Source organism: Wasmannia auropunctata, unplaced genomic scaffold (assembly GCF_000956235.1).
Source record: "Wasmannia auropunctata unplaced genomic scaffold, wasmannia.A_1.0 LD336036.1, whole genome shotgun sequence".
NCBI lineage: Eukaryota > Metazoa > Arthropoda > Insecta > Hymenoptera > Formicidae > Wasmannia > Wasmannia auropunctata.
The window spans coordinates 1,384,746-1,397,446 of NW_012026854.1; the positions used below are offsets into that span (position 1 = coordinate 1,384,746).

The window sequence follows — 12,701 nt, forward strand, 5'->3', positions numbered from 1 at the left end:
TTTTTTTTTCTTACCCAATAATGAAAGGCCGTTTCAGCTTGTTATCGTCGTATCCTACATTTAATTATTACATATATATATTTATATTGACACTATAATGTATATTGATATTTACATACTAAACTAAATTTTAGTCAACTACTTACAGTAATCAAATTTTAATATATTTCTACATTTCGTTATCCTCTCAGATTTTAGTAAAAGGTAAGGGAAGACGGTTCTTGTAACCTTTTACTTAGTAAGTATAATAAAATCACGCGCCCTGACGTGATTTCTGAATTATCAGTATCGTCGCGCGACGCTGAAACGGAACTTCGCTTTTAGAAGTTATAGCTCAGATTTAGTGCTGTCCAACGATAGAGTAGCGATTAGGCCTTAGGTAATTAGTTAGGGTAGCTAACATGTGTAGTGGTTTGTTACAGACGACCACCATCCTCCCCCCACATTCACTCCGCCAGAACTGCCCAAGATGGTTCACGTAAGAGGTACAGTTACACCTCAATCAAAAACCATGCTACAGTCTCGCAAGCTGCCCTTTCTAATTTCGATTGGCAAATACGACACGAATACACTAACGAGAAGTTGCTTGACAATTAGCAGAGATACGACGATCCTAAAAAGAATCATTGCTCTCGATCGATATCGGAAATTCGATCTTCCGCATTTGATACGCTTCGTCAAGCTCGCTTGAGCGATAGGTTCTTGATACGTCGTGTTCGATTAAGACTTTTTTTTTCATTATCGATTTAACATGCTGATTTTGTGTTGCTGAAACATTGGAGAAAGTGGGGAAAAAAAATGCTGATAAGCAATGCAACGTAGCCAGTCTTTCGTTCCAATCGTGATTGTGTATGCTAATAAATTACCCTCGTGTGTACTACTTTCTCCATTATTCGCAGCATTGCATGAAGTTGTTTAGATTCAATACCTGTTCATACTTTTCCGTCATTTTATTTCTAGTATATAGTGTAAATTTAAAGTTCATATAAATTCATGTCGTATTATTTTAATGATTATTTCATTTGGAAAAATCTTTGTTACATAAAATTATGTTTTATTTTTTATGAATTATAAAAAGTAATATAATTATTTTTTATATTTTTAAATTTACTAAAATTCACTGAATTAGTTTGCACAAAACACAACTTTAGTATAGTTGCAATAGCATTCGGTAGTCTTACAAAACCTATTTTTGGTATTTTTTATTCATTTTGCTTTATCATAGATTCGTAAAGCATTTAATTACATTTCGCAGATTTTAATGAACAAAATGTAGTTATTTACTGACCTACTTGTTTTCTTTCAAGTAGAGTTACATATCGACGGACCATGCGTATCATTTTTAAAAGCTTTTTTTACGAAAAAGCGAATGAATAGGCAATTTTCCGAAATATAATATTGACAATTGTTTTTCAATCTAACGATTATTCAAAACAAATTTTGCTAAATTAATTTTTTTATAAAATCGCAACAATTTTCAAAAAGAATGTCAAATCTTTTTTGAATATAAGCTAATAATGCCAAAGATATTGAAAATAAATTAAAATCACGTAATTAAAATGCTCGGAATATCTATTGGTGCTCGTCTGCGTAAGTAGTAAATTGTTTCTAATTACGCAAATGTTTCTCATACTTTCCCGTCAATTTATAAATTAAGTGTAAACAGAAATATGTTGTAAAATTCTCTACGAAATTCTCCTCTTCCATTCTAATAAATACCTCTCCTAGCGTAACATTCAGATCATATAACTCGTATAGATGCTACTTTATCGAGCCGAATTAGTTTTTGACAACACAAGTCTGAGAAACGTTACGTTTAGCTCAAGTAATTTTTGCTAAATTAATTTCTCCCCTTAAGTTCTGTGTATCGTAAATAGAATTTTTTCTCTCACATACATTTAGACTGTTTGTTCCACGACTGAGTCGTTGACTTTGTGAAACGCGCTTTTCGGATCGATAGTATCTTGTTGCTTTCAACTTTGTGAAGATGGATTTATAGTTGTATACACAGCACGGTAGATTTAATGGTTTCTAATATATGGAAGTTTTAGTTTGGTAACATCTGTGTTTGTTGGCGAATATGTGTGTACATCATCCACTTTATAATTTTGTTTCATCATTGCAGAAAATGGTTGTTCAAGAAACTGCCGCGACAGGCGCCATATGTTGTCCCTCGTTAATTTTCATAGCGCCGCAATAGCTTGCAATTATTTCTGAAGCAGATATTGCTTTTACCTACGTAATGAATTTGTGAATAAATTTTTCGTCCTGCCTTTGACTTTAGATACCTACTTTAAGAAAAGTAATACATTTCTTGAAAAAAATATTTAATATTTTATAATAAAATTTAAAACAAAAGTTTGAAACAATTATTGTATAAAAAGTACTTTTTTGCATTATGTTCAGTATTACAATCGATTTTAAATTTTAATAAAAACATAAAGAATTGATTTCTCCTAAGAAAATTATTTTTAATTTATGAGTTATTCATACATATTTATCTTAATAGAGAAAGAAATTTAATGTATAAAAGTTTGAAAACAATTGAAGGATTTCACAATTAAAAAATTTGTGATTTGATCGTCGCCATTAATTATTAATTTTATGGCACATGCAAAGTACATGTATAGGGTGAAGTATGCGCGCCTGTAAGCATGGGGCTGTAGGCTCATCATCACGGAAATAATATGCGCTGTAATGGGGGAGTTAGGTCACGATCAGTGTGACACACTAATTGTCTTAATCATTGTTGCTTTGTCCACTATTGATGTTAAATAGGATGCTCAGATTTGGAATTAACACTGTTCTATCCATTTTAGGTGAAATCAGCCGTGAACGAGACGATCCGAATGGTAAGTCTCAGTTGCGAGGAGTCTAATATTAATTCATTTCATTTATTAAGTTATTAATTATATATAATTAGATATATAACAAGATAATTAAGAATCTGTTTTCTACATCAAATGTTTTTCTACCATTAATACTGTTATGTGAATAATATTGATGATCCCTTTACGTTGCAGCCATGAGAAATCATCGGAATTCCGTTGGGATGACCCTGATAAATTCGACGAAGCAAGTCAACAAGGTGAAGCCGAACGTGAATCGAGCGACAAACGACAGTCTGTCCAGCCCGAATCAACCGTATAATCAGAGGTATCTAATTATCCCGCAGAGCGCATTACAATTTCATCATCACCTGACATATACGCATCCAAACATGATCACTTACATCGCCATCGTATGTATCATTCACGATCATTGATGACCAGAGTACTCAATGATACGCACCTGTTTTTTTGCACCCAATCAAAAGCAACACACATGCGAATTTCGCTACTGAGAATTAACAAATAAGACGGCGAGAAGCGATCTTCCCGAAACAACGCTCGGATTTCTTTTTTAATATCTTTTCTGTTTATATCACCTTTTGGCGAGACTTACAGTGCACTCGACATGTGATACCGACACGTATTTTCAAAACAATGAGAATCGCTTTCTTGTCTGAGTCGCTTGAACGTAAATATAAATATATATATATACATATATATATATTCCTGACGTACGCTCTGATATCTCTCTCTGTCCTGTCGTACGAACGTTTATTTATTAATTTACATTTTATCACTTTAATTACAAGCTTACATGTACTATTCATAGCTGCACGATTAGAGATTTCACCGACTCTTTCACGCAGGGCGTACAGGGGTTATTCAAATTGTAAACGGAATTTGGACGGCAGGCGAAACGGAGTTTCGCCAAGCCGTCCTGTGTGAGAAATTTCCTGTGTACGCAATATGTTGCACAATACTCTCTGATTGACGAATTGGCAACGTATTTTGAATAACCTAATTATATACATATCACAAAGTAAAAATGTGCAGTTTTAAATATGCGCCTTTTATATGGTTCCTTTCTTTATTTTTTTTTCTCTCTTTGTAAATGCGTGTACCTTCCAGCGCTAAGTGATATTAATCCATTAATAAAGCAACGTCCCACTTTGATCGAGTGCACTAGGATGATCTGCACATTAATGTATCAACGACCTTCGCATTAGCATTCTTCTAGCATGTTGAACATACGATCCATATAACCCGCCAAGGTTTAACATTCTCGGTAGAGATCTTCGATGCGATCCAGAATCATCTCATCTACAATCGAGCGAATAATTTCGATATTTTCGTCGCGAGTTTCGCCGTTGCAGACAAATCGAATAGCTGACTCCTGATCGTTTACCTAATTTTTTACGTCTCCAAAAGTCTATCTTTCTATTGTGAAAGGACGTATAGCCCGCGATCGGACCATATATCGTAGCTCCTAAAAGCGTTATGTAACGAAATGATGTTAGATGCGGAATCAGCCGGAAGCAAAAGAGACGAATGCTTTCTATCGTTTCGCTCAATTGTTGACAAAGGGCACCGCGAACTTGAACGACAAACGGCTCGCATAAATCACGAGAGAAATCGCGCGAGGACGACAGCCACTTGTACTACTGCGCTGCCGGATGGTGCGAGTAACAGGCTACAGGTGGTCGTTGACATTTCCGATGAAACTGTTACACGTTCGCTAGATTAGTTTCTGCAATTTCTCTCTATTATTATTCCAAGACCTCGCGCGTCTGATGCCTTTTGCCAACAAACACACGCGATTCGTACTTTTGCAGCCAGACCTTTTTACAAGTGAGACAAGATCGCGGGACGTGTGAGCCGCAATATGTCTTTTCACAACTAAAATCGGACAATTGTTTTGATTTGACTTGCCAAAGAATCATTTTATCACTGTCATCATTATACCTTTCATCAACTGGGCCAAATCAGAGAGAGAGCGTGAGAGAGAGAGAGAGTCATCTGAGAACAGATCCAACGTTACGCAAACCTTCTGATTCCAGATCGCAAGAGGAGTCCGCATACGCTGGCTACCATCTCGCCTACGAAGTCAAAAAGCTCATGTACGCTTCCGTTGTTAACGCTACCTTGTACTGTGACGTGATTATGCAAAATGCTTTATCCCATGGCTGTGTAATAATAATGAACATGCTCCCTGCATGTCAAGTGATGATGCTCGACTCTCGATAATCTGCGATATTTAAGAGAGAATATTTAACATGCATCTCTTTCTTTTATGAGAAAGAATGCGTTAAGAACATTACTTCTACTAATATCTAGGTTTTATCACGAATTATTTGATGTCAGTAATAACATTCATATTTTGATATATCCAATTTTTTTTATTATAAAACTAATTTTCACTGTTTCTTTTTATCAGCTCTTATTTCTTTTCAAATTAAATGTTTCGTTATTATTTATTAGAGAAATTAATTGAATAAATCGATGCGCTTTTATCTTTAAAATTATTCAATCGTTAATAAATCGTTAATCCGCCAAATTCTCTAGATGCGCGTTATATAACTCAGTCTTTTTATTTCGACTTGTACGAGAAAAGAAATTATTAGCGACAGCCGAGCATAAATATTACAGGCGGTCAGTATTTTCCGGCAGTGTTAAATTTTCCGTCCCGCATTACGTCTTCAAAATTGCGCACTGCGCTGCAGTTACATGTCGCGTGTGGCGCGGCTGCAAAAAGTATAGAAGTTCATAAGAATTTTACGAGCATACTTAATCTCGGAAAACATGCGCCACTGACATTAACGACGCTAGTAAAAGTACGTGGGTGTCATACGTGGAAATGCGAGTTCTGACGGCCGTTTACGTCTTGTCCAGAATGCGTGAAAAATATGCGCGTATTGCGTTCAAGCAAAGAATTACGTTGACCGACATTTCTCATGCTCTGATTAATTGGAATTAATCGCGGAGTTGAATTTATTGCGGAAGAGATGCAAAATCGCGGCGGAATAAATCTAAATAGACGCGCGATGGACTTCGGCATTGTAATGTTTTAACCTGTGAATTCTGTGAAAAAAAGAAATTGCGAATTTTATAGAGACATCCTGCTTAAACCTTTGTCACTCAAACATTATTTTAACAAGCATGTAATACGAGAGCTTAATATATCTCTCTTTCTGTATCTTCTTTTCTTTCTTTCTTGCTGCATTCAAGTAACTTGTCCAGTTTACACTCGTTCTGAGATATAAAGTAACAATGCTAGTAGTGATAAAAAATGAAGCGATTCGTAAGAAATGCATGCGAAAGTGTGGCTTAACGATCTTGATCGATTTCACAAGAGCTTGCAGGGAAATTTCGAGTGTGATTCCTCTTTCATAATTTTGTACCGATAAGCATAAGATTATTATCGTTACCGTTACTCTATATACAATACCATTGACGATACGTTGTGTCTGCAACTTTATTCGTTATAATCGTAATGTGCGATTTCTTTCAGGCCAACGAGCAGAGCCTCGGGTAGCACGAACGTTAACAACAACGGCGGTCTTCAGGTCGGGATCGCTGACGATCAAGCGAAAGATTTCGATTTCGAGAAGACCGAGATGAAGTACGACTCGACGGGGATGTTCCACTGGAGCCCCTCCCGTAATCTCGAAGACTGCATACTGGATCGTAATCAGGCGGCGATGACAGTACTTAACGGACACGTTGTTGTCTGCCTGTTCGCCGATCCCGACTCGCCTCTCATCGGACTGAGGAACCTTGTCATGCCATTACGAGCTTCCAATTTTCATTACCACGAGCTTAAACACGTAGTGATAGTTGGATCGGTGGACTACATACGCCGCGAGTGGAAAATGCTGCAAAATCTACCAAAAATATCGGTTCTAAATGTGAGAAGGCTGTCTTTGTTGAATCAACGTTATCACGCGTGATGAGAGAGATGCAAACTTTCTTTTATCGTATAATACAGAATGTCTCATATTTACACAATAAAATATTTGTTTTTTTTTATCCGGCTTTAGGCAAACTGAGAAGTAAATCTTTTTAAATCAGATAAATTTTTATAGTAAATACGATCTGAAATGGATCTTGGTGTTTAATAGTAATTATATGAATCTTACAATCTTTTCAATGAAATGTAATTGAAGATTATTATTTGTAACAAATTCTTAATTTATCATTTTTATTACATATTTAAACAATCGAGTCACAAATTTAAAAAATCAGATAAAAATAATTATATAAAAATTTGTTCTGAAAAATTTAATTCGACTAATTACACTGATCATAATTTCTTCCGATATAAGATTAATTTTTTATTAGATATTTTTAGCTTCTTTTATTAATGGTTCGAGAAGAAATTGTCAATTGTATTTATACATATAGATATTTCTTTCTATAGATATTTCTCTTTCTTATCCAATATCCAATGTATTTAGACAAATGTATGATAAATCTTTGAGACATTATGTATATTTTACATTATCGTATTATTATACATTACATATTTGTTATAAGTATTATTATTCAAATTCATATTAAGAAAAAATTTTTTACCCAACGTCACTAAATTTAAATATGAAGGCATTAAAGTCGAGAAAAATCGCTTATGATACAAATTAATAACGCGACAAGAAGATAATTTTAAAGAATTTTGCGACAGAAATTCTTTTTTTGCAGTTTTTATTTTGTTTGAATGACGTTTCGCAGGGTTCACCATTAAGTAGAGCCGATTTGCGTGCCGTTAACGTGAATCTGTGCGACATGTGTTGCATCCTGTCGGCTAAAGTGCCTAGCAATGATGACCCCACCCTCGCCGACAAGGAGGCCATCCTCGCATCCCTCAATATCAAGGCCATGACTTTCGATGATACAATCGGCGTACTTAGCCAAGGTACGATATATTATCATTGTCGTTCGTGGGAAGTGGAGATCTCAACTTCTCCGTTAAAACCACGCTATTAGATCGAAAGTGCAAATTACAGCAGATAATGACCAAGGTAATTTGATCGCAGTTGGCAGCCCGATCGTTTTGCAGCGACGGGGATCCGTTTATGGAGCAAATGTGCCAATGATCACAGGTAATGAAAAGATTCTATCAAATCTTCAGGATTGCATTTCTATATGTTCAATATTATTCGAATAAAAATGAAAATTGCTAAACACTTATTACAATTAATTAGGCATTTTAATTACAGGAAATAGCTTCTAATTACAGGTATTAAAGGAAATGGGTTTTAATTACAGGTATTAGGGAAATAGATTTTAATTACAGGTATTAAAGGAAATGACTTTTTTTCCAAAAATAATGATATTTTGTAAAATTCTTGATTATGAAGTAATACTTATCTCTCCGTATCGAGAATCGAGAATAACCGCATTTATTTCTACTCATGATTATTTCGTTGCTATTCCAGAGCTTGTGAATGACAGCAACGTGCAGTTCCTTGACCAGGACGACGACGATGACCCAGACACGGAACTCTACCTCACTCAACCGTTCGCCTGCGGCACTGCCTTCGCAGTCAGCGTATTGGATTCCCTCATGTCGACGGTTAGTATTAAAAATACGTCTTCGAAACTGTACCAGTCAACACACACTTCGCGTATACTCGTTTATTCGCGTTATATATTAGTTTATTTATAGCGTTCTCGTTTCTTGAGACGCCACAAGTCGAAAGCTATAGCTTCACGTGTTTCTGTAGACGTACTTCAACCAAAATGCGTTAACTCTGATTCGGTCACTGATCACCGGTGGAGCTACACCTGAGTTGGAATTGATCCTGGCTGAAGGGGCAGGCTTAAGGGGAGGGTATAGGTAAGACATCGGAAATATATTACCGCGCGCGCGCGCGGTGTAATATCCAGTTGTTAATCGGGAGAATTTTTTGCACGACGTTAAAAACGTGATGATTTTGTCTGATTCGCAGTACGGCAGATAGCCTGGCTAATAGGGATCGGTGTCGTGTTGGTCAGATCGCGTTGTACGACGGGCCATTGGCTCAATATGGCGAGGGAGGCAAGTACGGTGACCTCTTTGTCGCAGCATTAAAGTCGTACGGAATGCTGTGCATTGGTCTGTACAGGTACAGGTACCGGACTTTTTTCCCTCTCTCGATGGTATTTATTGGATTACCCTACGCACATATATTTCTATACATTTGTATATATTACCGTTTGAAAACAGCGACTATTCCGATTGCTGCCATATTATTGTACCGCCGTTTATTACCTCTTACTATTCACGTATTTACTATGTGACTTATGATTTTCTGCCGCACACATTTTACACTTTGCGTTTTTGCATCATGAAAAAGAAAGTAATGAAAAGCAACGAGTTGTAAGTTGCCCTCATCCAAAAAATACCTATCATTTTTTACTATTTTCTCTCTCTTTCTCTCTCTCTCTCTCTCTCTCTCTCTCTCTCTCTCTATCTATCTCTATCTCTCTTTCTATCTTTGTATCATCTTGTTGTTTATTTAGCATTTAGTTATCCGTCATACGGTCCACATACGTTTAGTTTAGTTTAGCTTAGTATACTTTAGTTTAGCTTAACTTAGCTCAACTTTGATTAATTTAGTTACACACTTGGTGTATCTAAGTAGCTCGTGTTCTTCACTATTTCTCTTCTTATTCGCTAACATTCACTCGAATCTTCTAGGTTTCGAGACACTAGCTCGTCGTGCGACGCCTCTTCCAAGCGATACGTGATCACAAATCCACCCGATGACTTCACATTATTACCCACAGATCAGGTATCATATTTTAGATAATATCATATCTACGTATTCCCTAATAAGATTTATAACGAATTTTATTAGTATGATTTAGTAATAGCAAAAAATATGGAAATCAAATAATTTATACTAGTAATTGTTAGCTCTATAATTTAATTAATCTTGTTAATTATAAATTTCTTTCGCATCAATCTATATAACAAATAATTCGAATCACTTTACCAATAAGTTTATTTCTAACTCGCCAGGTTTTCGTGCTGATGCAATTCGACCCGGGTCTTGAATACAGGCCGAGCAGGGGTGCCCGTGGCAAGGACGACTCCTCCTGATTGTTGCTGTGTAGCGCCCTCACCGATGGACCATATTCTTACATCTAATCATGCGTTAGAAACCATCGTGCAGTCCGTCGTCCCTACAGCTGTCCTGTCTTCGTCGACAAACGCTACTGTCTCATGATATCGCGCATTATCAACGAGTCTATCGCGAGTTATTGTTCACAAGGCGGATTGCAACCATGTCCATTCCCTCGATTGACCGATATACATTCAGCGACAATGCATAGCAAATTACGCAACGCTTATTCGCCAATTCGATCGCTCCTAAAACGGTTTACCTCGCTCGCCCCGCATGGAAATCGTTTTCACCGAGTCGTCGAGAAGTGAACGCTCGATCGTCGGAATGAGGACTCGGAGAAAAAGAAGCCTAATGAACAAAGCTATCGAAGAGAAGCGAGAAGGATGAAGAGGAGATATACGCGAGAAGAGGAGGACAATGGAAGGGGCAACGGAAAGTGGCATGATGCTATGCGGTCCGAGGGTAGCTACACATCTCTCTTTCTTTATTCGAGCCAATCATCTTCGCTCGAGAACGATGCTATAAAGGACTGAATCAGACATTTCGCAAAGCGTAACACTGTGTTATTAAGCCCCCCTAACGACCCCACTTTGCGGCTGAGAAGGTGGAAAGTGAACGGGAGGGGAGGGGGGGGGGAAGGGACATATAGCTTAAAATTTTAGCACGTGGCTTAGCCTCAACGAGCGCTGTGGAATTGCAGTATCCTGCGCGGTGGTAAACGGAAAAACAATCGCCGTCACAGTAAAATTTCCGGTTTCCTTCTTTTCTCCGGCACGTGTTAATGTATATAATACGCAATATATACCCAGAGAGAAGACCGTCGTTCAATGTGCTGTGAGAGGGCGACGGGACGACGGGAGGAGGCGGAGGAGTGCGGCGAACTTGGACACATTTCCCGATGTTATCCCCACATCGAGAGACTCCTCTCATCCCGATCTCGCGTCGGGCTCTCGTGGACGGTGCCGGACTATTACACGCAACCCTTACCTCGTGTGTCTTGTTTTACGACTTAACGAAACCGAAAGAAAAATCTCAATCAAGCACTTTCTACAGGCTCTATATATATGTATATATATACGTATACATATATACATATAGATAAAACTATGATAAAATACCCTTTTCCACACAAAGTTTAAGTATAAATCGTCTATATATCGGTATATATACATTATAGGTATATATGCACATATATACATATATATATATGTATACACATAGATATTCTCTCTTTTATATATTTTTGTGAAACTCACGTGTGTATATATACGGGCGTACATATATATATATATAAAAAAAGGAGGAAAAATATACATATGTGTAAAAGAAATACACGGATACACATCTATACACAAATACTCTATATCTCTTCTCTCATACACTGCATACACATATACATACTTTTCTGTCTTTCGTACATTCTCTCTCTACTTTCTCTCTCTTGCTGCGCGTACATACAAGTGCGCGCGTGCAACGCGGTCCCTTTCATTACATGAAAAAGAAACACGCACATGTAATCACACACGTACGAGAATAGAGGTATCATAACGTACGCGCAATCACACAGATACGAATCTAATTCACAATTCGATTCACATTACTTACATATACATGTACAAACATATTTCTCTCTTTCTCTCTCTCTCTCTCTCTCTATATTATATATATATATATACATATATATATATATATATAACACATACACGCACATACATGCAAGTTGAGAGTTAGATCGGAGATCGCGTAGACTGTGGTACTATTCTTCGGAAAAGAAAGTGGCAACGTAGAGCCTGAAAAAGCGATGAATGAAGTAAAAGAAGCGAGAAAAAAAATCGTGACGACGATAAACGACATGTGTCGGCCGCCGCGAGACATCAATTTCGTACTCCAAACACCACAGGATCGTAGTCCTGGACGCCCACAAACTGAGAAGTAGCAAGCAGTAGGAAGAGAGAGAGAAAAACAGGGGATTACGAAGCAGACAGATTAAAGAAACTAGTTGTGGTAGTCGCTGCCGTGTTTCGTATTACGCATACACCTTGTATAATTGTCGTCGTCATCGCCGTCGTGTCGTCGTCGTCGTCGTCCTCGTCGTCGTCGTCGTCGTCGTCTTCGTCATTGTCGTCGTCGTCGCCGCCGCCGCCGCCGCCGCTACTGCTGTTGCTGCTGCTGCTGCTGCTGCTGTTTGCAATATCCACGTGCACTGTTCACTGCCACTGCAGTTCATGTTAATATCGTTGTACATAACTTTCTATGTATAGCTCGAGTGCGTCAAAAAAAAGAGAAAAAAAAGAAAAAAGGATAAGCAAGGCGAGGCGCGCGAGTGGACACGCACCCTGCCCAAGTACAAAGGACACGTAGCGCCGGTCGCATAGAGGGCTAAGCTGCATTGACAGTCCGGACAAACTAACTTCCGGTCGGGGAGTTATCGTTTCTCTGCACAGGCAGGCACTGATAACGCGGACGAAGAAGAGAAGCTTGAATGATAAAAATCACTTGAGTAATACAGATAAGAAGAATTTAGTTTATCCGCATTCAGTGCCGGACGATGTCGGTGCAACTAGCCCGAGGGTTGTTGTTTACCTGCAGGGTCTTAAAATCTCGCGGTTCGCGCGAGAAAGATATCTTCATCGTAGGAATGTTTGACCTTTGTCGCTGGACTGTGTATAGCTACGTTGTGAAATTACTTCGTTGGCAGCACAAACCAAATATAGTTTTGCACCACCTGTTACGCCACATTCATGCACTGAGATAGAAGGAATGA

The 12,701-nt window shown here is 37.8% G+C and overlaps 1 protein-coding gene across 17 annotated transcripts in view; it reads left to right on the forward strand.

Annotated features, from left to right (window-relative positions):
* The window catches only part of LOC105452213 (calcium-activated potassium channel slowpoke), a 100,094-nt gene extending 89,133 nt beyond the window's left edge, over positions 1–10,961 (forward strand). For 7 of the 17 annotated variants that reach the window (XM_011693130.1, XM_011693127.1, XM_011693129.1 and 4 more), the window contains 12 exons: positions 423–485; positions 2,820–2,852; positions 3,024–3,156; positions 4,889–4,948; positions 6,340–6,736; positions 7,557–7,740; positions 7,862–7,927; positions 8,264–8,400; positions 8,552–8,664; positions 8,777–8,938; positions 9,508–9,601; positions 9,832–10,961. In XM_011693130.1, coding sequence (XP_011691432.1) covers positions 423–485; positions 2,820–2,852; positions 3,024–3,156; positions 4,889–4,948; positions 6,340–6,736; positions 7,557–7,740; positions 7,862–7,927; positions 8,264–8,400; positions 8,552–8,664; positions 8,777–8,938; positions 9,508–9,601; positions 9,832–9,912 — 1,523 coding nt within the window. In that variant the 3' untranslated portion in view covers positions 9,913–10,961. The remainder of the gene's footprint in view (positions 1–422; positions 486–2,819; positions 2,853–3,023; positions 3,157–4,888; positions 4,949–6,339; positions 6,737–7,556; positions 7,741–7,861; positions 7,928–8,263; positions 8,401–8,551; positions 8,665–8,776; positions 8,939–9,507; positions 9,602–9,831) is intronic. The other 10 variants (XM_011693135.1, XM_011693133.1, XM_011693137.1 and 7 more) reach the window with 5 other exon arrangements.
* The last annotated feature ends 1,740 nt before the right edge of the window (positions 10,962–12,701 follow it).